The 26,721-nt window shown below is 55.6% G+C and overlaps 1 protein-coding gene across 8 annotated transcripts; it reads left to right on the top strand.

Annotated features, from left to right (window-relative positions):
• Positions 1 to 271: 271 nt before the first annotated feature.
• Positions 272 to 26,721, top strand: ST14 (ST14 transmembrane serine protease matriptase). Of its 8 annotated transcripts, XM_083808415.1 has the most exons (20): positions 272 to 406; positions 2,306 to 2,536; positions 14,728 to 14,887; positions 15,088 to 15,215; positions 15,754 to 15,824; positions 16,291 to 16,451; positions 16,958 to 16,993; positions 17,430 to 17,667; positions 17,902 to 18,041; positions 18,473 to 18,570; positions 19,124 to 19,233; positions 20,186 to 20,316; positions 20,606 to 20,710; positions 21,726 to 21,833; positions 22,261 to 22,374; positions 22,567 to 22,692; positions 23,082 to 23,268; positions 24,036 to 24,295; positions 24,581 to 24,717; positions 25,285 to 26,721. In XM_083808415.1, the coding sequence occupies exons 3-20, from the start codon at positions 14,731 to 14,733 to the stop codon at positions 25,444 to 25,446; spliced, it is 2,469 nt and encodes an 822-aa protein (XP_083664541.1). In that variant the 5' UTR covers positions 272 to 406; positions 2,306 to 2,536; positions 14,728 to 14,730; the 3' UTR covers positions 25,447 to 26,721. The 8 variants fall into 8 exon arrangements, with proteins under 8 accessions (XP_083664541.1, XP_083664540.1, XP_083664544.1 ...); XM_083808414.1 differs by lacking the exons at positions 272 to 406; positions 2,306 to 2,536 and adding an exon at positions 2,630 to 2,873; XM_083808418.1 differs by lacking the exons at positions 272 to 406; positions 2,306 to 2,536 and adding an exon at positions 2,935 to 3,103.

Here is a 26,721-nt window from a genome sequence, read left to right as displayed (position 1 = left end):
ATTTTCAAGGAAATGTAGCTGAAGAGATTACTTTGTTATGAGAGCACAAGTCAAAAAACCCTGATACAAATCACAGAATTAACCTGTGCCCTACACAGAAGTCAAGAGATGCCGTCTGCTTGTAGGAAGGACATATTTCAGCTCTTACTGTGTTTATAAATCTGCTGTCTCCAACACTGTACTTAGCACTGCTGCCTCCTATTGTGAGTGCTGCTGCAGATGCTAGACACTCTCCCACAACGTGTTCTCCTTTGCAGCAAGATCTACACAGCTTGCTTGCAGTCAAAACTTCCCCGTGAATACTGCAGGGCTGCGCTGTGCTGGGGCTGAGACAAGTGACAGTTCAGGTGCCACCCAGGAGATCTATCAAGTGACATAAAAGCAGCTCCATCAGCAGCAGTATAAGGTACGTAGCCTCTTCCTTCACTGTCCTCACACCCCTGTGGCAGAGGTTCATCTTCACCAGGGCTGCCATTGCTGCCCATCCCTGAACAAGCTTTTTTTTTTCTTTTTTTTTTTCTAATCTTTTCACTGGGTAGAAATGGTGTGTGTGTGTGTTAGAGGAGAGCTGCTGCTGCTCAGCAGGTTTCCAGGACCCCATCTCATGCCTAGCAGTGGTTCCCAGCCCCTGCTGAACGTGGAGAGCCCTCTTGCAGCTCCCTTGGTCTTCCATGCCAAAGGCTGCTCGTCCCTAAATTAAAGGATCAGCTTCTGCCCGTGGAAGTGTCCTTGTCCTTCCCAGGATGCCCATATCCTCGTTCTGCTTCTGCTCCTGCTCTGCTAAATAGAAAGTAAGGTCACCTAATGCTAGAATAGATTGTCTTGGGAGGAGGGGAGGCAGACAAACGTGCATAGTGATCTTACTTTTTGGGGTGGAGAAAGGACTAGAGCAGGTCCGCAAGCCTGATCTAGCCAGCAGGGTGTTTCATCCACCCTGCTACCTCATCCTGGAGAGTACTAGCAGCACCTAGGACAGCACGTATCGCTTCTCACCTCTGGCAGACTGAACTCTGTGGGTGAGTTCACGCCAGTTTTCCTGCTTTAGGGTGGGCAGGTTGACAGCACATGCAGTCTCGCCATACCCCACTAGAGGGATAACTGGAAGCACACCAGGCAGTGTGTTGGCTGAAAGGCAACAGAAGCTGGACCATACAAACTTGGGAAGAAAAAAAAAAAAGCCTATATAACCCAGTATATACCATATCCCTCACCAGCAAAGTGAGAGAAATAAGAGAAATAAAGAGGAATAAGTGAAAACTCAAATCTGCATCCTTTTTTTTTTTCCGGTTGTAAACAGCTGAGGTTACACCCCCACAAAGTCTGAACTTTTATTTTCTGTTGAAAATGAGGAAGCGTAGCATGTGGGCACAAGTTAGATCTACTTGTTTCTAACAAGCCAAAGAGGTATAGGCAATTCCAATGCATTGTCTGCATTTCTCTCAGCCCTTACGCATTTGTAGCTTGTCAGGCAGACAGAACCTTAACTGACTTTGAATCTTGGGCGTGCCTCAGTGTGCAGCTGGGTTTCAAAACACACAGTGACAGAAACCTGGCAGTCAAGCTTGTCCACTCTATTGCACTTACAGTTTGGTTGGCAAACTCTGCTGTTGCTGATTCAGAGCTCACTGAAGAGGTTCTCCTTTTCACGAGCCATGGAAGCGCTCAAGAAAGACCCAGCAAACTGCAGAGTCCTGGCAGCAAGCTCACATCCTGTGACGTATTTCCTAGCCCTTTGGATTCCCCGTCCCACAACTGTCAGGTGGCTGGTTCCACAGAGACAAAAGAAATTATCCTCCTTAATTTTGAGAGTGTTTCTCAGCTGTCTGGGGCATGCTGGAGAGCTGAGGGTGGACTTTCTCATCGCAGACTGGTTTCATGCTATCACATCCTTTGCTCACTGCTCACGCCCATACCTTCCACAGGATGGAGCTGGTCATTAGTGCCCTTTGTTCTGGCCAGCTTTCATGATGTCAGGAAGGCTCTGTAATGAGCGCTGATCTGGCTAAGCACTAAAGCAGGTGGAAGTGGCTGGTATTACTGATGTAAGGGGCAAAGCTACTTGTGATCCCTGCCAAACTTATCTTCTGGAAGCAGGACTCCCTCTCCAGAGCTCTTGAAAGAAGCATTTGAGACCAAAGGTTAAGTTCCCATCCAAATTAGACAGTAATCCTTGAAAAGCTTTCTGAAAAGTAGCACCACAGCTCAGCTCTGCCTTCATCGTATCAAGTGGCCAATTGAAGGCAACTTGCTGCACTTTTACAGGTCCCATTCTCCAAGGTCAGTAATTATTCTCCTTGCATTACAGATGGAGGGGCTGAATCACACCAAGACAACTTCAGGCCTGAAAGCAGGAAGAGCTGTGCCTGTGATCATCAGTTGAGTGGTACCCAGTGTTCACCACCAGGTCACGCTCCTTTGCTCTCCGGGGGCTGCCGGTTCAGCTGAAAACCACGGTGCTTCTGGATGACGTTTTCCTCTCCTCCCACTGAATCAGCCCTTTATTTACTCATTGGAATGCAAAGTAACAGGACACCCTGTGAGTTTTATCTCTCTCCCAATCTTTTGTATCGCTGTCCAAGTTGCCAAACCGGATTGAAAGTTTTTCGCTGCAGACATATGTGGGGTGGTTTCAGGCTTGTCTGGCAGGAATCTGGGTGGGAGGGCACTGTGGGTGAAATTTGAATTTAGGAGTCACACTGAGAACAGAATCCTTGAGACACTGCAGTGAGGAAAACCCTTTGTCACTGACCGAATCCAGCCCTTCTCTGGTGTGGCCATGTGGATGGACGGTGCTCCTTGGTGGAGCTAGAATTTCTGGGAACCGCCTCCACCAGACGACGTTTCCCCTGCAGGCAGCCTCCTTCGCTCCTTGTGTAAGCAGCTATGTTTTCCCCTCTTTTTCCTGCATGGCATTTCCAGGGCTGGGAGCTGATGTGGAAGTATTCTGCCAGTTCAGGCAGTGTTGGCTGCCAATCCCAGAAGCCAGTCCACGTCTCCTTTAGGACTCTCCTGGGGGTCGAGCTCACTGTGGTTTAGCTCTTGCAACTTGTGTACGCTTACAACAAAGGCAGACTTGGTTCTACGAGTTTTGGTTGTACCTAAAGTAAGTAATCTCCTTCTTCCTAAAGGTGTGTTAAACCTTGACTTTCTGCTCTCACGCTGCTGTTGTGGCCATACTGCTACAAAGAGGTTAGGTGGAAGAGGTGACAGCTTTTATTGAATGAATTGATATAAGTGGGCAGAAATGGAGGCTTTGTTTGTTGCTGACTACTACCATTCCAAGTGAGTAAGTTGCTTGATCTTTCTGCTTCAATTACATCTTTCTTAATAGTGGAGACTCTGACTTGCTGGGCTCAGTCAGACTGGAGAGACACATGGAAGTGTCTACTACTGCAAAAGCACGTGGCAGACTGCTTATTGAGAATTGCTGCTTTGATGTTTTGGGTCTTTATAGTGGTCAGAAGGTGGGGGCCATCATCTACCGTGGTGACTTAGCCAGTACTACAGTTCCACTAAATAAATCACTGTGCTTCACCAGCAAAGAAATGGGAATCCTATCATTTAGGACTCTGGACTGACTGCCTCCCAGCTATATAATATTTTATATTTAGCACATGTATTGCTTTCTTGTTTTCCCAGCAGCGATTACATCCCCTTGTTCAAAGACCCATCTGGGCTAATGAATTAGTTTGTAAAATGTCAGTGGCTTGAATAACAGGAAGCACGGAGCGTTCACAGCTCCGTGTGAAACCAGGAGTTGTGGATCTTTGCAAGACACCTTGGGCCTCAAAGAGTGAGTCTGCGTCTAGCCCTCATTAGCCACATCCCAGAGCACAGTGTTTGCTTGGCACCTGCCTGGAGGAGATGAACTGATGTGCAGGAGAGGACGAGAAATTTGCAGAAACAAAGAGCGGTGGTTCAGCTCGCGGTAGCTACTTTGTACCTGAAATATGCTGTTTCACTGGGGTGTTAAATCAGACTGGGGCACCTGCAGTCAGCCAGGGAGGGAGTGGCTGTAAAACTGGAGCGCTGGGCTGGGCTGGGCACCAGCGAGAGAGCTGAGAGCAGCCCTGACATCAGCCAGCCAGGTAGTTTCAGCAGGCTGACTAACAAAGCCACCTTTTGAAGGGGAATACCTTAAATCCGGAGACACTTCCTGCTGCGCTGTGCTCAGCAAGCAGAGGGGATTCTGGTAGCTGATGAGGGGGCTGGGAAGCAGTGGCAGAAATATTTCTGTAAGAGCGCAGAAGTGAGTTTTTTCACCTAAAGAGAAAACAGCAGGATCATAGACCTGACATCGTCTCTTTTTCCCCGCGGAGACACCTACAAACGGGACAGGAAACTTGCACTCTGCAGGAGACATTTTAGAGCAAGGGCAAACAAAGGTAACCCAGCAGACATCTCCCTGAGGCACTGGCAATCAGCAAACAACTTCTCTTAGGCCAAAAACAGTTCTGGGACACGTGAATGTTCGGTTGTGGAAAAAATCAGTTTCAGGGCTGAAATTGGTGTAAAGGATGGCCAGTTCAGACTTGGTATGTTGGCACAGTCTGTCACGTGTAACACAGAGGAGGGAAAAGTTTTCCAAGAAAGATGGTATTGGTTCAGCTGTCTTTAGTCTTGACTAACTGTTGAATGTAGGAAGCCTAGAAATTAGTGTGTGGCGGCCACCTTTCCGAGAAGAGGAAAATGACGGAGTAAGACCGTGTCAGGAATGCAAATCCTGGTGTTGAAAGCCCTCTCTCAAATCTACATTAGAGCATTCTCAAACCCCAGGTGTTTGCCCTTTCTCGTCTGGGAGCACCCTTTAATACCAGACCATCCAGGAGACTGCAGATCCGTGGGCAGGCCTCGCAGCGCACGATTTGGACGCACGTGCCGTTACTGCTGCCTTGCTTGTCGTTTTGCATCTGGTCTGCCCTGGTCGGAGGCGGCTCCTTCCTCAGGTGCCGCAGCCTGGCAGAGAGCAGCCTTCAGGCTGCCATTAAGGAAACATTCGGCTTTGGCAGCCCTCGAGCGTACCCGATGTGAGCGTTTGCAAAGGGTGGGCTCGTCCCTGGGGGAAAACCGTGCGGGGTGGCGGTGAGGGTTGTGTCTGCGGGGAGGTTTCGAGGCAGGACAGCCGCTGTCCCCCCGGTAGGGGTTGTGCAGAGGGAGCCCTCCCGCTATGAAGGGACCCTCCTGCCCGACGGGCCCGTCCGTGCCGAGCCTGGCGGGGCGCAGGGAAGGGCCGCGGCCGTTCTCCCCCGGGCAGCCCGGTGGCGAGCGGCGGCCGGCGGCCGCCCCCCTCGGCCGGGCACCGGGCGGCCCCTTCCTGCTGCCGGCACCTGCCGGGCGGCGCCGAGAGGAGGAGCCGGGGCCGGGGCTGGGGCCGGGGCCGGGGCCGGGGCCGGGCCCGGCAGCGCGGGGAGCGCCGCGCCATGGCGGCCTGAGGCGGCCCCGCTCGCCATGGAGCCCGCCGGCAGCATGAAGTACAGCGCCCGGCCCGAGGTGGGTGCCGCGGGGGTCCAGCGGGGAGCCCTCGGGGGGCGAGGGGAGCGGGGCGCTGTCCCCCGGCCACGGGAACCGGGCACCGCAAGGCAGCGGGCTGTGGCGGTGCTAAATCCCCTCAGCGGCGAGTGGAAACGGCTCTGGGGTCGGCTCAGGGCGTGGGGCCGCGGCGCGGAGCTGGGACGGGGCGGTCAGGGTGGGTATCGGGGAAGGGTCCCTCACCCAGGGGTGGTCGGGCGCTGGGACGGGATCCCCAGGGACGGGGGCGCAGCCCCGAGCCCTACAGAGCTCAAGGAGCGCTCAGCCGCCGCTCTCAGACACACGGTGTGGTTCTGTGGGGGTCCTTTGGGGACCCAGGAGTCGGGCTCCACTCCCTGAGGGTCCCTTTTTTTGAGGGTATTTTTTGAGGGTATTTTATGGTTCTGTCACTGCGCCGTTCCACCTCGGGTATTTTTATAAAGCACGCCGTGGTGCGACGGAGGCAGGTGAGCCGCGGGGAGGCGAGCAGTTTGCCGTGAGTGAAGCCGGGTTGTTTAGCAACAGCCCCAACTAAACCAGTTTGAGTCGCCAGCACGCCTCGCGTTAACCCGGGGCTTTGGGGCTTTGCTAATTAACCGGCGTATTATCTCTGGGCTTTGAAAGGGAGCGACTTTTCACTGCAGTCTTTGCTTTCTGAGGAGATCTTCCTGGCCGAGGGTCGGGCAGGGACGGCACACCACATCACTGTTTTGGGGTGGCGCGGCCAGTGCTTGTTCAGTGCCACAAAGTCATTTGAAAACCGGACTTTTAAATTAAACCACGACCGTAGTGTTTTCCAGCTCACCTGCAGGCTGTTTGGTGTAGGTCCCCGAGTTCAGGGTTTGGCGGTTGTTATCTGACGGCGGCGAGGCAGCAGGTTGTTTTAGCACTGAGAAAGCTGCCCTACAGCAAGAAAAACAGTTTTCCTTGCCTCCAGCCCCGTGGTCTGCGTGCATCGGGGCTGTGGTGACTGCCGGGAGCGCAAGGAGTCGCTCACGCCGCCGCCGCTCTGCCTCAAGTCCTTGTCCCCCCTGTGCCGAGAGCGGGTTGTTCTGCAAAAGGGTGTTCGGTATCTGACGGCCGAGGAGCACCCTGACGGTGTCTTAACGTCACAGGACAGCCGTGGCTTTGGTACGTCCTCACGGCAGGGCCAGGCACCGGAGCCACCCCATTTGTGCCAGGGCCGAGCTGCCAGGACGCACCGCGTCCCCTCCCCTGGTTCTGGGTACAGGAGGAGCCGATCTGCTCTGGGAGGTCTCCCCCTGCAAGACGAGTGCTTTTGAACGCCCCTGGTGGCCCTGCTGCTGTTGGGCTCAGTGGGCCTACAAATATCACGGCAGAGCAAACGCGAGTGTTTTGCAAGGGCCGTGCTTCCTCCTGCGGCTCTCTCGGGGCAGCGCGAGGGGAAGCTGCCGCTCCGCTCGCCCTCGGAAAGGTGCAGAGCTTTTCTGCCGGTGGGTGAGCTGCTGCTCGGGCCAGTTTTGCTGCTCTTCTTGCCAAAGGCAAACAGGGATAAGGAAGGCACGACGAGAAAGAGGCTGGGGCTGATCGAGAGTACGCGAGACCTTTGCTCTGTAAACAAAAGATCACTTTGTAAAACTGTTGAGGGAAGAGCGAGAGCGTTATTGAGGGCCTGACCGGGGAACGTATCAGACCAAAGGTTCTCGCCTTGCCGTTTCCATCCAAAGGCCACCAGGGCCAGCCTCACACACAGGTGTGCTGTGGTATCTGGGCAATATACCAGGGCAGAGGAGAGAGCAGCTCCCAACGGCTCGCAGGGACGGACCTGCTAGGAGAAGGCTTTGCCCGGAGGAGGTTCTGGTGTTTCCCCTGCTGTTGACCCCAAGCATTCAAATGCCTTGGCCCAGGGCCACGTCAAAACTGCCCGAGTCAGTAAAGAGCGTGGGTGAAATGTAATGATGAGCTTAGGATGTTTCATCGAGGTCTGGAGCGCAGCTGTTTTTGTGAGCCTCCTTGAGAGTATTGTTGTTGTTCAGACAGTGCTCTCTGCACCATGGAAGATTTAAGAGTGTTTTAAATAAGCTATTTACATCTGTGGTGTGCTTCTCTTCTGGTCTTTGGAAATAAGCATCGTATAGGGAAGAATTTCAAGGCTCAGAGCTATATGTATCAGGCCTATAAGGCAGCTTTAATTCCTTCCTCTCCACAGGAATTACAAAGTCTTACATGAAAAAAAAAATCACTGCTGTAACAGAAACACAAATAAATGGGGTCACTTCTATGAGCTGCTGCATTGCATGACACAGCTGCGCTGATAAGCCCGGTGCGGGGCAGCAAGCCAAGCCTGTGCTGTCCTGTGCAAACATTAACTTAGTTTCTTCTGTAATTAACCTAAAGGAATTGAGTTTCTCGCATGACTCAGGATGGTCACAAGACAATTGAACGCTATAGAGACTTGAGCTGGAAATCCGTGTGTGGGATAGGTGTGTGACTTGTGCCTTTCACTATTGCACTTGCCCTCAGTGCCTGGATGGTGGGCAGTCTGTCTGCAGGACTCTGTGTCCCTTATTTCCTGCTCCCTGCTCCCTCTTCGGTTCGGGTGCCATCGTTTTATAGTGCAATCGCCCTTAATAAGGAACTGCTGAAGAAAAATAAAACACTGGCAACGTTTCGAAAGTGTTTTACTGCCAATATCGGGGCAACACGGCATGAATATGCCTTAAAGAAACACAGCTCTTCTGTTTGCTATTTCCATGTATTTCTTATCAAGAATTTGAGAGAAGATTATTCTTATCGGCTCTCTTTCTGGAGCAACACCAGGGCTTTCAGCAAGAGCTGGTGTAGGCGTCGATCTCGAGAGCAGCGGAGCTGTACCTGAGCTACTGGGTGAAGTGAGTTGCACGCTGTGCATGCCGCGTGTCAGCAGCTTTTAGGTTTTGTTGGTGTGTTTGCTTTTGTTGCTGTTGGGTTGGTGGTGGTTTTCAGTTGGAAACTAGCTGGTTCCTCTAATGCCAACACCATAAAGCTGGTTTTGGCTTTCAGCGTGATCTGGGAAACTTGGGGTGTTGGAAAAAACAACTCTGTGCTCTTCCAGCACGGCAACAGGTTAGCCTCACATGGTGTAAACCCCTGTGGGGTCCCTAAGATCCGAACTGCCCTTCTGAAACGTCCATTTCTCTGCCTCGGCTAGGCTCAAGGAATGCACTCGGTGCTCACACACTGCTTGAGCCGTAGCTTCCCTTTCTGCACCCCCATCAAACCTCAGGCTTGAGAGAATAAAATCCGTTTCCAGATCTGCAGTGAGAAGTGATGGGGTCCACGGTTTGCTCAGATAGACACGTGAGGGACTTGTGCCCACTCCAAAAGAGGGAGCTTTGATGCAGCAAAGCAGCTGGACGTGGTTGTAAGCAGGGATGGGAGGTCCACGAGCCCACCCCCTTGATCCTGAAGGCTGCAGGGTCCCAAGCTGTGAGCCAGGGTTGCTGGTTGGTGAGTCGAGGGGTTTCGTTCCCCTCATTTCCAGTACCACGCTGCTCATGGGATGTTTGTTTCAGATTTTATTGAACGCCTCCCGAGGCAGGTGTGGCTGGAAAAGGGGAGGTGGGAATTACCTCTCGGATCACAGCCTGGGATCTGAAGGGTGTAATTACCCGAGAGTCAAGCCACACGGCCCGATGACTCTGCTTCATTGGGGACCTCTCCCAGGTTCCTTTCCTTGGCCGTGGACACCTGTGTCAGCCTTTGGCAGAGTCTTTGTCCTGTGCAAACGTGGAGCAGAGGGAAGGAGCCAGGCTGCGGAGAAAGGGCTGCGAGCAGAGCCCGGGGACACTGCCTTGGCTCTTCCCTCCCGTGATCTGTGTGGATTTGTGGCCTGAAAACCAGCCTGTGTGTGAGATGCTGATCCCAAATGGGCCCGTGCTTCGTAAACCTCCCCAAAACCTCTTGCTGGGGAGAGAGCTGGCCTTTCTGGGATTCCCCATCGCGGGAAGATCTCTGCTTTCCAGTAAAACATCTCCAGTCCAGAGTGTGCTGTGGCAGTTCCCACCCTCCCCGTGTGCCTGCTGGATTTCCTGCTGACAGAATTAGTCACTTCTGCAGCTTCTGGTTTGTCCAGTCGGGCGGATTGCAGTTGCTGTCTAAAAATACACCGTGCGGCTGGGTTACGGAGGAGTGGAGAGCTCTGCTTACGCACGGGACTTCTCCCGGAGCTCTCATCGCCGAGGAGCTGCATGTGGGAGACCTCCAGGCACGATGCGAATCCCCCCGTGCACGCTCCTTTCCCAACCTTCCTCAGGGAATTTCTGCTCCGGGGGAAACCGAGGTGTGGAAGAAGCGGGGTGCCCACGAAAGCCAGATGTAGAGCACAGGATTCCCAACCCGTGATTTGTTTGTGGGAGAATCGAGGCTTTACAGAGACGGGAGGGACGTGTCGGAGGTGCTGTAGGACACTGCGGTTCCCCACGCCACAGCTCCAGCGTGGGCTGTCACTTGCTCTTCCAGCTCAGGAAGAGGCTCGGATAGTTAAGTGCTGAATTCCTGACTCGTTACCACCCCCAAAGGCTATTTTTGAGAAACCCAAGCACATCCTGATACAGAAGCAGCTCCCTTTTGTCATCTAGTGGCTTCTGGCTTGCGCAGAGGGAATTTGCTGCTGCTGGGGAGTCCGGTGGTGGTGTGTCCCGGCTTCTCATCCCGATGGGGATTTCTCTGTGAGTCCTCCACCCGATTGGCATGAGACTTCCCTCCCAGGGCGCCGCACCAGCCCAGCTGATGCTCCAGGCAGAAACCTCTGTTCCTGCTGCAGGGAGCGGTGACGTTGAGGGCCGAGCGAGGAGGAGCAAGAGGAAGTAACTGGACCCGTGACTAACGCGGAGAGAACATCAGGAAAGGTTTTCTATTAATGTTTATAGAAGTAGTTTCATTGGGACGGGTGCGAGGAGTCAGACCTTGAGTCAATTTGTGCTGGCGACTGCTTCTTGGGGAGCCATGGACAAGGTGAGAGCAGGGCGTGCGTTCGCATCCTCCCTGATTTCCATCCGCAGATGCGTCGCGATGAAGGGAATGCTCAGTACGTGCCAGGGAGATGCCCAGCAACCGCGAGGAGATAAAAAGTCTGGGTGCCTCTCGATATATCTGTGATCTTTTGACTGCTTTTGCTTTTGATTCTGTCCCGTTTCTGCCTAGCTGAGAGCAGTGGTGAGCAGCACGAGCTATTTCTCCCTGACGGGCAGGAGCGGCAGCGGCAGAGGGGCTGCGTGGCACAGTGCGTGTGAGGGGCAGAGGCTGAGCTGTGCTGTTTGGATACAGACGCGTCCGGTCCTGAGGTCAGGCGGGTGCTTTTCGTGCTGAGCAGGGCAGGGACGATTACTCAGAGGTCAGGACGGGGCCTCATCTGAAATCTTCCTGGCACGATCCGATCCGGCATTCCCGTAGTGCCTGGGAGATGCTTCAGATCCTTCGTATTGATGAGGATCTCCGCAGGGGTTGCTGCTGCTCGCCCGGCCTGCTGCGTGCAAAAAAGCGGCCTGGCACAAGTGCCAGAGGAGGCTGGGGGCCGCAGCGGTCCTAGGTGGGAGTGGGGGCGAGGGGATGAGGCCTGGTGCTCAAACCGGAGGGCGGGGGCAGGAACCTGTTGGAATCCGTTCTCATACCTGACTGTAATCACCGAGTAATGTCTAGCCAGTAAAAACATCAGTGACGGCTTATGCACCTTATACAGGAGTAATAATGATAATAAATAATAACGATACTAGAACTCATCTGCCAAGAGTCCCCACGCTCCTCCAGTTCCCCTGGGTGCTGCGGATGTCACCGCTGTCTCAGCAGTGTGGCAATGACACGCTGCAAACTCCCGGCTTTAATACCCTTCGTCCTTTCTTCCGAGATAAGCAGAGACGTTGTCTGAAGACAGATTTATTTGTAAGATCTTTTGCCTAACTTGCTTTGGTTTTGCTGCAGCCGCAGGACTGGTGTGTGTGCTTGTGTGTAGAGGGGGAAGGAAACCGCGTTTGCTTTCTGATTTAATCACTCTGGTTGTTCCTGTCTAAGAGCTTTCTCTCTGCAAAGACGCAGCCGTGAGCTCAGAGGGTGTGAAAACGCTCGGGCCACGGAGCCGAGTGTTTCGCAGCCTGGCCTCGTACAGCAGTACCGTAAACTCGCAGCCGAACCCCAGACTTCTCCGCCAGCGTGGTCCCCTCACCTGGCTCGATGAAACTGAGCCCCGGGGAATCGTGCAGAGGGCTGAAAGCACCCGCGGCCGGAGACGTGGCCACGTTCCTCCTCCTCCTCCTCGCAGGGACCGCAGCTGGAGCGCGTCGCATCCGCTGAGCGATGCTGGCCGGGCGGTCAGCGCTCGGGGAGGAGGACGCTGGCTCTCCGTGCTCGCTGTCCCCTGTGAGCACCGCCGCACAGATGGCAACACGCCGTTTGGATCAGCTCCTCGGGGCGGCCAGGCTTTGAACAGGGCTTCCTTTGCTCTCCCAGCTGCTGCAGGAGGCGATTCCTTCGTGTCGTTTTACCACTGCCGCAACCCTTCCATATTATGCAAGCAGCGCAGGATCCCTCTCTCCGAGAAGAAACGCGTTCTGGCCGAATTCGGCCTGCCAGGGGAGGGCATCGTTAGGCTGAAATTTAGCAGCCCGTGCCCAGAAGTTGTTACCCAGGCTGGATACAGACACGGCGTTCCCCTCCGAGCCGGGGCAGGCGGCTCTTCCTGCTCGCCCCACGAAAGCTGCTGCTACACGAACACCACCGAAGCCCTGGAGGCTGTTCTCTTGCCACAGGCTCCTGCAGGTGTTAGAAGCGGGTTCAACACTTGCCTTCTGCTAACAGCAGCACATCGGAGGGTGTGCCAGACTCCGGGCAACCCCGATTCTGACTGAAGAGTGTCTTGATCGGAGGCATACGCGTGTATTTAAGTTCCATTTGCGTGCCTCCTGTTAGGAGTTTCCTCGGTTTGTATTTTCAAGTTTTCCCGTGTGATCGTAGAAGGGAGGCAGGCGAGAGCACCCCCGTGGCGCTGTCCTCGTGGCTCTGCAGAGCCTTCTCTTCCTTCTGGCGGTGGCTGGATGGTGATGACAGAAAGCAGTCGGGCACCTCCGGGGTGCCGCGGTCTGTGCTGGTTTCTTTTTGCGCAGTAATAACTAACACGAGTGGAGGCTTCCTTCCCCCGCGCTGGAGCGGAGAGCCGATCAAGGGTAAACGCAGGTTGTTCCGAGAGCAAGTGATGTGAAAACGCGCAGGTGGCTCTCATCTCGGCGGCCTCGTAGGCAGTGTTTGCAGAGGGTTACGTGCACGCAGCCTAAGAGAAGCGGAGGGCAAGGTGCTTCCCCTGCCCTGTCCCAGTTGGTTTGCGAAGGGCCTCCCGCCGACGCGTCGGGAGGAGAGGCTGGGAGGAGCCTGGAAGAAAGAAAAAAAAAAAGATGCTGCAGGAGAGGACAGAGGTTGGGTGAGGAAAGGGCAGGAGGAGCGGGAGGGTGATGCAGGTGGACGGGCTGTCCTGCCGGGACAGCGCACCTAGCAGGGAGCATTGCTCCTCGTGGGGGTGCCGTGGGCTCAGAGGTCTCTGCCAACATCCCGTGTGCTCTGCGCGCTTCTGGGCGTCTGTGACATTCGTCTTCGTGCAGCCGGTGATGTTTCTGAGCTCTTACACCGGCTGACAGAGGGCAAGCAGCATCCGACCCGGCCCCACGTTTGCAGGGACGACGTCCCCCCCCTTGCAAAGCGCACGAGCACGTTTGGAAGCGGCGAACGCGTGCCGGTGGGCTCTGTGTGTTGTCGCGTCCTCGCTGTCATCCAGAGCCCTGTGCCCCTGCCTGGCCACGCAGCCGGCGAGCTGCCAGATCCCTGTAAGGCTCGGGACGGCGGGGCAGTGGCAGGGACGGCGAGGTGTCCCCTGCTTTGGGCAGCTCGCAGCGGCCAGAGGGATGCTCCTGCCCGGGGCAGGCACCGGGGAAGCAGCTGGGGCAGGGGGAGCAGGTCCAGGGCCCCAAATTTCCCCGCACCAAGCGAGCTCCGGGCTTTCTCTGGAAACAGCCGGGCCTGCATCGTGTGCCAGAGCCCTCCCTGTGTTACGGGGCAGGGAAGGAGGGACTGAAACCTCTTTCTGGAGGACAGTTCCAAATTCCTGGCGTGTGGCTCGGTTCTCCCAGCTACGCCCTCCAGATTTTGCAAGAAGAGCGTGAAGTAATCCCTCCTCCTTCTTGCATGGGCCGAGCGGCCACGCGAGGCGAGCCTGTCTCATCGGGGCAGCGCTGCGATGGGAGCGGGTTGTCCCTCCCGCCTTGCCCCTCTCTGAGGATGGGGCACGCTGCTCCGCTTCCCTCTCCGGCTGGCGCAGGTACGTCGGCAGGGCAAGGATGGAAGAAGGTAAACCAGGGCCAAAAGGTGCAAGAAAGGGAAACTCCTGGGCGCCGAGGGCTTGCTGACGTTCCTCCCCATCCAGTGGTTTCATCCCGTGCGTGCAGGGCCCTGGGCTGTGACTGAGACCTTCCTCCCGGTGAGCCGGGCGGCGCGGGGCGGTTACGGCTGCGTGCTGCAGGTGGCATCGGGTGGCTGCCTCGGGGACCCGCTCTTTATTTTCCGTCACGCTTTGTCCCGAGGGCCTGGCTGTGGGGATTCGTTCTGTGGTCGGCTTTTTGTTTTATTTTCCTTTACCAGGCGTTTGCTCCGAGGGGGAAATCCGGGCAGAGTTGTAGGAGCGTTGGCCCCACGGATGCACGGAGCTGCGTGGATGTATCGGGAAGAAGTAGCTCGTTTTCTTCCTTTACAGGAATGCTGTTTATAGCAGAGGCTGTGTCCCTCGGGGTGAGGGTGACGCGCCTGCCACACAGCGGGCGTTTCGGAGGGCTGGACCCGCGTCTGCAGTTTCATCTGCCGGGAGGCAGAGATCTTGGAGGTTCTGGGGCTGCGACCTGCCGTGGTCATGGGGTGTGCAAGGGACTCGCCCCGGAGTTTGCTCGGATTGATCACCTTGGGTTGTGCCCAGAAGGAAGCAGCTACTTCCTTCTGGCGGGTGAGGAAGAGGCACGTGCTAGCGCTGCGTGTCCGCGGGCAGAAGCCTTCGGGGTTTGCCCTGCCGTGGGTGGCTGCGGAGCCGCTGGCAGCGAGGCGTGTTGTGCTCTTGGTGATGCTCCGAGGCCGCAGCTGCCGGGTGGCTCTGCTCCGTCCTCGCGTAGCGGACTGCCCTGCGGCTGGAGGTCTGCAGGGCAGGCTTTGGGAATGGCCTCTCCATTGTGCTGCTCTCCCTGCCCCTCCTAGGACATGAACAACGTGGAGGAAGGGGTGGAGTTCCTCCCGGCCATGAACTCCAAGAAGATGGAGAAGCGTGGCCCGAAGCGACGTGTGGTCGTTGCCATCGTGATCGTTGCTTTTCTGCTCATCTCCCTCGTCACCGGCCTCCTGGTTTGGCACTTCAAATGTGAGTGTGAGGTTCAGCCAACTCCAAGAGGTGGGGTGGGGGCATGCCCCGGGGGCATATCCCTGCTGCCCTGGGCTTGGGGGAGCTTCGTTACCGTGCGTTGCTCACAGGGGACCTTAGCGGCAGTGACAGCTCCAGAAAGCAGGGAGCCCGTTTCTACTTCTTCTGACTGCCTTTCTCTGTGAAACGTCGCCTTCCAGACAGGAACGCGCCTGTCCAGAAGGTTTTCAACGGCCACCTGCGGGTTCTGAACTGGGACTTCATTGATGCCTACGAGAACTCCAGCTCACCAGAGTTCACCATGCTGGCCAAGAAGGTGAAGAGCACGGTAAGAGTTCTCTCGGATCCCTCCACCTGCTTTTTTTCTCTTGCCCCGTGGCCACGGGGTTGCTACATGCAAGACTGCTTGGAGCTGTCTCGCTCCTCTTAACTCTCCCTGCTCGTCACGAGTTGCTCGACTCGCTGAGCTGCGCACGGGGAGCGTGCCTTTCACCTGGATCCTGGTGGCACAGCTCCACCCCAGTGCCGCCGTGCCTCCCTGCAGCTCAGCGTGCCTGCGGGGCTGCCTGGGCAAACCCCGGCACCGAAGGGTGAGCCAGGTCTGGCGGTCAGGGTCAGAGAAGAAATGCAGCTCTGCGGCTGAGCAGGCCTTGGGGCTGGGGGCTGAGGCCAGAGCTGGCTTCAGGAGTCAGGACACTTCTCCCTTCTCCTTCTTTCAGCTCTCCTTCTTCCGCTTTTTGGCCCCTGCAGGTTCCTGCACCCCAGGGATGCTGGGTATGTGCTCTGATTTTCCTCTGTCTGTCTTTAGCCTTCCGCCCCCCCTCGCTTCTAGCCGTGCTGAACATTCCTCTTTAAACTCCTTTTAGGTGGAGGAGATCTACAGGAGTCATCCAGATATTGGCCCGTACCACAAGGAGACGATAGTAACCGCGTTCAGGTGGGTGTCAGGAGATGCTGCCCCGGGGTGGGAGTGTAGGGGGAAATTCTGGGGTGTCACACGGCCACAGACCTCTTTGCTGGGCTGCTCTGGGAAGAGGTGGCTGCTGAGGTGCAGTAGCCACCCCAAGTGACATTTTAAAGGGTGGGCAGTGAAAAGCAACCTCAAAAGCCTCGTGCTGGGACAGCGTATTTTCTGCCAGTCTCTTTCTCGCAAGGAGAGGTCTTGGGGAAGTCAAGGTGTGGTGCAGGACAGCCCTGTGAACCACTGCCAGCTCGGGAAGGGATTCCACGGGCTGGTGGAGGCCTCTGCTGGGCTGCAGTTTGCTCAGCTTGTTATTGAGACTCTCCCTTCCCCGTGGCCATCCTCCAAAAAGGGCTTACCAAGTAGCCTGGCCCTCTCTTCTGATACATCAGCCCTCCTGTGTCTGGCCTTGCTCTCACCCCGTGATCTCCCTCCTCTGCAGCGAAGGCAGCGTCATTGCCTACTACTGGTCAGAGTTCCTCGTCCCCAAGTACCGCGAGAAGGATCTTGACAGGGCCATGGCAGACAAGCAGAGCCTGATCCAGAAGCTGAACCCGCGGCTGCGAAACCCCGTGCTGATGGTGGAGTCGATCGTCGCTTTCCGTGAGTGCTGTCTCAGTGACTCCTGGGCCTCTGCGTGGGACTGGGGAGGAAAGGGGGGGCTCGAGGCGCCTGGCGTTTCACTGGAGGGGTTTTGCTGCCAGCTGCAGCCCTCCTTTGGGTGCCTTTGGCTGCAAGGGCAGCTTGAAGGGTGAGCGTAAGGACCCGGCTTTCACGGCGCTGCTTTGGTGGTCCACGAAGATGGAGGAAGGCGTGCGGGTTGCTCCCGCCCATTTGAACACTGTCTTCTCCTCTGAGCCCCTCTGGAGAGGGCCGGGGATCAATCCTCCCTCCTGCGGAGGATAAGTTCGGTCGCTCGGGTTCCTAGGGCACGCACTGGGGCTCTGCTCGTGGAGGCAGGGGAGGGAGCAGCTGTCCCCTGGTCAGATTGCCAGGAGGCACCCCGTAAGCAAAGCCGCGTCAGTGCAGACCCCAGAGACCTCTGCAGCTTTGCGCACAGGGACTTCCTACAGCTCAAAGGATGACACCGCTTCTGTTTCCTCCTGCAGCTGCTGACCCCAGCATAGCTCAGACTTCTCGGGACAGTAAGTATGGTTCTTCTTCAGTCTCCTAATGGCCTCTCTGCATCCCCAGGGGTCTCCAGGGTGGTGGTTTCCCTTTTGGGGCGAGGAGAAGCCTGAAGGGAGGTGCTCTGCCTGTGGGGCAGACCTCCGTGTGCTGCTTGGAGCTGCTTTGGGGTTGGCCAGACTAGCTGTTATCTAGCAGTGGTGGGTTGCCCAGTCTGTCCTTGCCCTTTGTAGACCGAGGGAGATAACGAGGGTGGCTCCCCAAAGGAGGCATCTCCCCAGGGACGCCCCGCAGGCAGGCGAGGAATAATGAGTGCCACGCTCTGCATCTTGGGGAAAGGCAAATCAAAACCCCAGCGTGTCTGCTGTCCTCTTCCTTGAACCCTGCACCCACGGGAAAGATCTCTCTTCCTCCTCGTTTGTCCTGCTAACTCTTCCCCGTTCTCCCGGGCAGATAGCTGCCTTTTTGCCCTCCACGCCAAGGAAGGGGAGGTCACCAGTTTCACCACGCCGGGGTTCCCCAACAGCCCGTACCCCAACAACGCGCGCTGCTACTGGACGCTGAGGGCAGACGCCAATTCCGTCATCAGCCTGACCTTCAGGACGCTGGAACTGGAGCAGTGCACAGATGACGGTGACTACATCAAGGTGTACAACTCTCTGAGCCCTGTGGAGCCCCACGCTTTGGTGAGGTGAGCAGAGCATCCCCAGGGTTCGGCGCTCCTCCGTGGGGTGGCGAGATGGGGAAGAGGGCGGTTCGTGTTAGCTCCCCGTTACGTTGCTGCATGGCGCTGGAGTGGGGTGGCAGGGTGGTGGTGAGCCGCACAGGAGTGCTGCTGGGAGCGGGGCTCCCGTCCCTGCTCCTTGGTGGTCGGTGCCACTGGAAGCTTCTCTGCAGCTGATAGATTTTGTCCCTTCCTCCCTAGGCTGTGTGGGAATTATGCCCCTTCCTACAACCTGACCTTCCTGTCCTCCCAGAACGTTATGCTCGTCACGTTGATTACCAACAAGGAGGGGAGATTCCCTGGCTTTAAGGCTGAGTTCTTCCAGCTCCCGAAGATGAAAGGTGGGTGTAGGCCTTGGCCCAGTTTCCCTCAGCATCTCTCTGCCAGGGGCAGCTAAAAACGGAGGTGCAGCTGTGGCTGCAGTCAGTTTGCCAGGGATGTTTCCAGGGCTGGGAGACGTGGAAGCAGGTCTCATCTTGGCTCTTTGAGCCTGCCTTGTGCACAGTGCTCTTGGCTGCTGTAATGATGTCCTGTGAGGGGGGCAAAATAAGAATTATGTTGGATTAGACATGCAGATGGATGTATGCAGGAAGCACCTAATTGATCTCCTGGGTTCTCTCCAAGTCCTGGAGCAGGAGCTGCTTTCTCTAGAGATCAACTTAACCTTGTTAGAGGCCGATGCATCTGCCTCCTTTCCTGCCTCAGGCCATAGCCAGCAAAGCCTTGGGAAAGCCGCGTCTCTTTGAATCTCTAACCTGTTTTCATCTTCCAGTCTGCGGTGGGACTCTGAAAGGAGAGAGCGGCACCTTCACTACCCCCTATTACCCGGCACACTACCCCCCAGCCTTGGACTGCGTCTGGAACATTGAGGTAACACAGTCCCCTCTTAGCCTGACTTAGTCTGTCAAATAAACCTGCTCGTGCAGGACACAGTGCGAATGAGCTCACAGCAGATGCTGCCTAGAGGCTTAGCCTGACGTGGCTGGAGGGAGGCTTTAGGACTGGCGTCCAAGGCAGGAGAGGCTGAGAGAGGCCTGAACCCTGTGTGACGCTCACCGTAGCCCCCAGTCGCCGTAACTTTACACAGAGCACTTGAGGATTTGGGCTTCGGGGTGGACCTCCCGCTTGCTGGTAAAACCGGTGGCAGGGCATCCTTTTGCCCTGGGGGAGCAGGCACTGTTGACAAAGGCCTGGCTTCAGCCTCTGCTTTGTGCTGGGATCCTGGGGTGAGCAAGCCAAGTGGCTGTCTGAATGACAAGGGGAGCAGTAATGGCTTTTGGGGAAGGGAGCTCTTCTTCTGTTGACTTCTTTCTTTTTTTCAGCTATCTTCTGCCCCTCCCCTCAAACACAACCTTTATCCCATGAAACTTATTCCCATTTTCTGTGCTTCAGAAAAAGAGCGTGCCTCTGCTTCCATCTGCAGGTTCCCTCTGTAAAGAACGTGAAGGTGCGTTTCAACATGTTCTTTGTGCTGGAGCCGGGGATCCCAGTCAGCTCCTGCCCCAAGGACTACGTTCAGATCAACAGCACGAGGTAGGTGTCAGGCTGTCTGTCTGACCTGTGGCTTCAGTCCTTCGAGTGGAGGGGCTGCGTTTCGTTATATGGCACCTTGTGCGTTCCTTACACTTGCCGGGGGAGCAAAGGTGTTGCAGCTCTTTGGAATATGATGAGGCAGGAGAGTGCTTGGGTCTGACCTGCTCCCATAGCTCAGTGCCCAGTCTGGGGATCAGACAAATGGGTTTGTTGCATGCTGCAGCTGAAAAAAAAACCACAAAAGGCAGGCTGTGGAGTATCACATATCACATCCTAGGCATCACATGCAGAAAGGCAGATCCGTGCAGAAACATCTGGCCCGATTTCGCTTGAATGAGTATTTCTCCATTATTAGGGTGACTGCGTTGCATTCTGTGATGCACTTACTGTTAGGTTTACTGTTAACTCTTACGCAACCTAATGGAAGCTGGACTGAAAATACAGCTTGGTACTGCGTATGGGAAGTGAGCAGGGTTGTTTCACAACATTCTTGGTCAGAGAGCTGGCCCTTCCTTGAGGAGGAAGGGTTTCAAAGTCAGAATCTGTGGCTGCGGCCCTTCTAGTTCCCGCAGCGGTGCCTGTGTAACAGGGTTTTCTACCAGCCTGCCATGGGGTGGGATCCGGGGGCTTTAGGGGCTGCACACACCCAGAGACCTGATGGGTCCGAGATCAGAGAGAGAGCGATCAGCGTGCCGTCATGGATCTAGATGAACTTGTGCCTGGCTGTTTTCAAGGCCCCAGCCTTCTGCCAGCTGCGCTAAAATTCAGCTCCCGTGTGCGGCCCTCAAGGTCCAGCGCCTCGTGCTGGAGTTGGACCTGCGCTCTGCTCCCTGCTGCCTTAGCTGGGTGTGAGGAGTGACCCCCTGTGGCGACGGGGCATGCAGGGATGGAAGAAGGGCTGCGCAGTGCTGATCTACAGCACTGCACCGGTCTTTGTGTTGTCTCCCTTCAGGTACTGTGGGGAGCGTTCCCAGTTTGTGGTGGCCAGTACCACCAACAAAATCGAGGTCCGGTTCCACTCAGACCTGTCGTACACAGACACTGGCTTCTCTGCTGAGTACCTGTCCTACGACTCCAGTGACCGTAAGTTGAAATCTTGAGGCTGCAGAGGGAAAATAATTTGCCAGATGTCTGCTGCAGACTAAATAACTTCTCCTCTGCTGCCCTGTAAATCGGGAAGCACGCTTTTGGGGGCGATAGGAGCACGCCTTATTTTCCTGCAAACTCCTTGTATTCCTCCGTTCTGAGGAGAAGCTGTTTTTAATGGTGGGTGCTGTAGGCAGGCCACCCAGAGCACCAGGACTGTTGTGTGCTTCGGGAAGGTGCCCCGGAGGGGAGGGCTCACATCTTTTACCCCTTTCCTCCCTCTCAGCCTGCCCTGGCAAGTTTGCCTGCAACACGGGCCGCTGCATTGAGAAAAGCATGCGCTGCGACGGGTGGCTGGACTGTGTAGATGGCAGCGATGAGAGGTCCTGCGGTAAGTCTGGCCTTTCTTTTGGCTTTTGCTCGGAAGGGTGCAGTGCCCCAGGGGGCTGGGGGTGGTGCTGGGCTTGTTCTGGCTAACGTGCTGTAGTGCTGAGCCCTGCAGGTGAGCTGCCTGCCCGCACCAGTACTGCCTCACCCTGCACGCCAGAGTGAGAGGCCGTTGGTGTGGGGATCAATTCGGGATCCTTTCCAATACAGGAGACGTGGGTTCGTGCCAATCTAGTCCTCTCCCAGTGGGATCTCCCTTGCTTTCCGGTCCCTCCCAGCTGGGAATGTGTTTTTCCATTTAATCCTCCTGGCTCTTGAGGGTTTGGCTGAGGCTGTCTGAGCTGGGTGGATGCGTTGTGTTATGGAACTGGGCAGGAGCTGCGGAGTACATGTGGAAAACCCGTGTGATGCATGGGTGTTGTTTCTTTGTGCAACAGTTTTTCCTCTTGGATTCACAGAGCAATCCCGTAGAAAATGTGATTGTCCAGGGTCTGAAGTTAATTAGAGATTTAGAGATGAGAGCATCTCCTGCTTCGGGTTCTTGGTCCCCGGTCTGGGGCTGTTTTCTGAGGGAGTGTGCTGCTGGCCTGGCTGCCCTCTCGCTGCCTTGGGTGGTGGTGAGGGGCCACCCCGGTGATCTGGGTATCTCGAGTGCTCTCCCGCTGTTATAGCAACGTCTTTGCAGTGCGGCCTCTGCCTGTCCTGCTGGAGTAATGTGAGCTTCAGCTTTGCCATTAGCTTAAGACATTTCAGCTCTCCAGATAGTTGTGTCTGCAGGGCAATGGAAATACCGCTTTGTAGCTCAAGTGCATGTGTATTTATGGACGCGTGCCTGGCCCCAGGCTGCTGTGATGTTCTGGTGCACCTGAACAAGTACAAGGTCGTGCGCTTGCAGACCCGCTGGGGGAGCCACCCAGACCTTCCTGCGATGTTACGGCGGGCGCGATGGCAGATGTGTAGCTGGTGACCCACGGGTGCCCTTGCAGGCCCTCCCCTGATTCCTCTCCGTCCCTTTGCAGTCTGTACCGAGCAGCAGTTCAGGTGCCAGAACGGCTGGTGCAAGCCCAAGTTCTGGGTCTGCGACAACGTGAATGACTGCGGTGACGACAGCGACGAGCTGCAGTGCAGTAAGTAACGTCCCTGCGGGCACAGCGCTGAGGGCTTGAGCAAGGTGAGGGGGGTGATGGAGGCGCGTGGTGCAGAGGAAGCCGGGTGCTGTGCTGGAGCCCAAAATGGCACGGAGAGGCCTCACCTGGAACGCTGCAGGGGAGCTTCCCTTGAGACAACACAGGAGCCTCAGGTGGGAGCTTGAGGATGAGTAAAAGTGTAGGAAATGTAACGTTTTGGGAAAGGAAGGATTGCATAAATTGGTGCTGTGCAGTTTAGAGAAGAAAAGGCTGGGGGCACAGGCGATGGGTGTTTGTGTTGTAGCTGCAGAGGCTTCACCTGTCCTAGGGGAGAGAGAGGCTGATGCAGCCATGTCGGTTTTGTGCCCTGCACTTCCCCGGTGAGGTGTTAGTGCCCGGCTGTTCTCAGGAGCTGCTCTTTCCCCAGGTTGTGGAAACAGCAGCTTCAAGTGCAACAATGGGAAATGCATCCCCAACAAGCAGAAGTGCGACGGCAAGGACGACTGTGGAGATGGGAGTGATGAGGGCAGCTGTAGCAAAGGTGAGGATGGGTCTGCACGGGACCTCCCTTGAAATGCAGCCTCTTATGGATGTGCTCCTGGCCGGGCGTCCCGGAGAGCATTCCTGCATCTGGCGGCAATGTCCTGGGGAGGGCAGAAGTGGTGAAGGGCTCCCGAACAGCACGATTTCCCCAGAACTGGGACTAATCCTTCTCCCTTTGGCCTGCCTGCAGGAGGTGCAACAGTCACCTGCAAGGACTACATGTACAAGTGCCGCAGTGGACTCTGCGTCAGCAAACAGAACCCAGAGTGTGATGGCGAGCAGGACTGCGAGGACAATTCCGATGAGGACAACTGCAGTGAGTACCCACGCAAAGGGGGAACGAGGCTTTCTGGGATGGACCCCTCAGATAAACACTAAAGCGGGGTGGAGAGAGCCCCTGGGCATTTCTACACGACAGTTCAGATCTGGAAATACCTGAGCTGTGTTGTGCTGAGTGTCTGTGTTGTGCAACACATTCAGAGAGGGCTTACACAGATAACAGACAGTAATTTGTCTGCACATTTACTGACTTGGCCAGTAAATGTTTTAGCAAATTTGGTGTTTGTGCTCCTAAGCTGATAGCATCAGCCACCCTGGCGTAGGTAATGGGGCACTTGTGCTGCAGGAGGTGTCCCAGAGGAAAGAAGGGGAGGTGCTGAACAGAAACCAGAGTATTTAAGTGCCCCCTCTCCTTCCTCACCCCAGACTGCGGGACCCGCTCCTTTAATAGGAAGTCACGGATCGTCGGTGGGCAGAACTCGGACATGGGAGAGTGGCCGTGGCAGGTCAGCCTCCACGTCAAGGGCCAGGGCCACGTCTGCGGGGCCTCGCTCGTCTCGGAGACCTGGCTGGTGTCTGCAGCGCACTGCTTCCTGCAACTGCAGGACACCAGGTAGGTGGGAGCTGAAGGGCTGCGTCTGCCGGGCTCACTGAGCTGGGGACCACTTCGCTTTGCTGCAGAGCCTGGGGACGCTTGCTGCAGCTACTGTCCGTGACAGATTTTGGGCTTGGCCACTGCCTGATGTAGCACCCTCAGAGACAGCTGGATTTTGGGAAGAGTCTTGTAGCAAAGTGGAAGCAGACATTTGAAGTACACAAGTGTTCATTTGTTGAGATGTCAGATCAGTGCCCTGCGCTCTTGCAGTCACTACAGTGATTGACACGTGGTGGGATTCAAGGTGACGGGGCACCCGGACAGCTGCACTCCCACTTTTAGCCATTTGCTTGTCTCGGAAAGAAATGACCGTTTTTACAGGCACTTCTCCAGAAAACTTTTTAAGATTGCGGGCACGGTTCACGAGCTAGGCTGTCTGTGCCAGCTCTGCGAGCCGGAGCCTCACGCTGCCCCGTGCCTTGTGACTCTTGCAGCTGGCAGCACATGCAGAGAAAAAAATCAGGAAGGCCTCAAGTTGCACCAGGGGAGGTTCAGGTTGGAAATGAGGAGACTTTTCTTCTCAGAAAGCAGTCAGGCACTGGGAGGCGGTCAGTGCCCAGGGAGGGGGTGGGAGTCACTGTCCCTGGGGGTGTTCAAGGAAAGGCTGGATCTGGTGCTTGGGGACATGGCTTAGTGGGTGACATTGGTGGTAGGGGACGGTTGGAGCAGATGATCTTGGAGGGCTTTTCCAACCTTAATGATTTTGTGATTCTACTCCCCCCCAGCCAGTGGACAGCCTACCTGGGCCTGACCGACCAGGGCAACCGCAACGACGCCAACGTGCAAACGAGGAAAATCAAGCGCATCATCTCCCACCCCTACTTCAACGACTACACCTATGACTACGATATTGCTGTGATGGAGCTGCAGAGTCCTGTCACCTTCTCCTCTGTCGTCCAGCCCATCTGCCTGCCCGATTCCACCCACCAGTTCCCCGTGGGCAAGGACCTGTGGGTGACTGGATGGGGAGCAACTGTGGAAGGAGGTGAGCACCAGCAGTGGATTTGGGGCTGCGTGTGGCTATAGGGAAAAGGGCAGAGGGGCGATTCCAACTTAAGCAGAGCAGTTTGCCTTGAGGCTGGCATCAGATGCGGTTCCCCTGGGAGTACACGCAGTTAATGTCTCAGTTCTGCTGGGAAAATGGTATTAGGAAAAAGCAAGTTGTGGCAGAGCCTGGGGCCGAGAGAAGTGCACGGGTTGATGTCTGCGCAGGGGAGGGAACTGCTGCTCAAAAAGACCACGTGCTTGAGCTGTTCCTCTGTCCTCGCAGGCAGTGGTGCCAGCATCCTGCAGAAGGCAGAGATCCGGGTGATCAACCAGACCATCTGCAACCAGCTGCTGTCCGGGCAGCTGACGCCACGCATGATGTGCGTGGGGATCCTGACGGGAGGCGTGGATGCGTGCCAGGTAGGCAAGTGGTGCGACAGCACTGGTTTAGTGCTGGTAGCAGGAGGCGTAGCAAGCCAGGCCCTTTGCTCAGCACTTTTTATTCTGGCGCATTGATTCGCAGTTCCCCACTTAACACGCTACACAGCTATGTGGAGCCTTCTTGGTTCAGACAACAACTTGGAATGCTTGTCAGCAGCAAATTGACTTAGTCTCAAAAATGGCTCCCCAGGTAGGAGAGCGGTGCAGCTGTCCTCTCCTCTGCTTTATCACAGCTACCGCGAGCCTTAGTTAGCAAGACAGGCCCTTTGTTTGGGTGTTCTTATTCTAGCATTTTGACTCATATTGCCACACTTAAATATTTGTTACAAATCTGTACGAGTCTTTCTTGACTCAGGGAATGGCTCAGTTGGAATGGATGTGAGCAGGAAATGGTATCGATTTAATCTCAAAAATAATTCTTTGGCCTTTGAAGGGAAGCCTGGCGTTAGGGGTTATTTCATACTACTTTGTGATTGTTTTTGTCGTTAATACTTTGCTAGACTTTGCACTGAGCTGGTGCTTACGGTACTGTTTGTTTTTGTGCAGGGAGACTCCGGAGGGCCGCTGGTCAGTGTGGAAGCCAACAGTCGGATGTTCCTGGCTGGCATCGTGAGCTGGGGCGACGGCTGTGCACAGCGGGAGAAGCCTGGCGTCTACAGCCGGCTCACCGCCCTGCGAGGGTGGATCAAAGAGCACACGGGCCTTTAGGGACACGCTCAGCCCTCTGTGGACACGAACGTCTCTTGTACACCGCCGGCTGGACACTGACCCAGCCGCAACCAGCGGGCCCGTGGCATTGTCCTCCCTGCACGTGGCGGTGGTAAGCAGAGAGCTGCCTCGACTGTGAACTTGAACCCTCCCTCTACCTCACTGTGAGTGAGTGCCTGGGACTCCCAGCCTTGGACTGTTGTCCATATTTAAAGCGTGTGTGTACCGAGCAGCCAGAGCTGATGTAGTTTAGGCCTTAGTACTTCCGCCCTGAACCCAAATCTCAATTTTGAAATCAATGCCTAGATATAAGAAATTTCCCTTCGTGGGCAAGCTTGTGCAGCTCCCATGAAGAACGTGAATGAACAACCAAATACATACAAAACTAAACTAAAGAAAGAAGATTAAAGATTTTTTTTAAAAACTGTGTTTTTAGAGGCAAATTTTACTGTGACAGGTTCAAAATCAAGCTTTCAAAATATATTCCACCTTCTTTGCTTGTTTTTGAACTGCCATCTGCACCCCTTTGTCTGGTCTTCAGTGATGGAGGGTGGGGGGAAGAATTTCTCACGGGGGTTCAGCCCTTTGGATCCCACCACTGGCGCTGTCCCGGGCCGTGGTTTCCTGCCGTCCTTTGCCTGACTTAGCTTCTGTCCTCCTCTGCGCCCAAGGCCTTGTGAGGATCCAAGGCCCGCAGCACTGAAGGAGAGCAGTGAGGCTGAAACGTGCTGCCACTCACCTCGAGGGAAACCGTGCAGGGCTCTGCCAGCGCTCCCTGGGTGCCATCTTCTGCCTTGAGGGCTGGGCAGGGTGGCCTTACCCGTGTGCCGTAACGCGATGCTCTGGGGTAGCCGGCAGCTGCAGCTGCTTGTTCTCACCAGGCAGCCCCGCACTCCGGTAGCCGTGTTGGGCAGGCCCACCACACGGTGACTTCCTCGCTGAAGGCAGCCTCCAGGGACAAGCTGGCGAAGGAGCCGAAGGGCTTGACTGAACGCGTTCCTGCAGCTTGTCCCTGCAATGACAACGCGGGTTGGCTCTGCCGGCTCCAAGGCTGACAGACACCAGACTCTTCTGCTCTTTTTACTTTTGTAAAGAAAAATGCAACAATGTGACTTCTGAATGTGCTGATTTGATTTCTTTTTTTCTGTGTAGCCAGGTCCTTGCCCTAGAAGAGCACACTCCCATCAAGATTAGTCAGACCATTCTTTACCTGTAAATATATCTTTTTGTAAAACTCTGCGAAGTGGAGATGCTCTAATAAACTGGGATATTTTC

This window comes from Anser anser (genome assembly GCF_964211835.1).
Source record: "Anser anser genome assembly, chromosome: 22".
In the NCBI taxonomy this organism is placed as follows: domain Eukaryota; kingdom Metazoa; phylum Chordata; class Aves; order Anseriformes; family Anatidae; genus Anser; species Anser anser.
The sequence above is the reverse complement of the archived record's forward strand: the minus strand, read 5'-3'. Positions and strand labels throughout refer to the sequence as shown.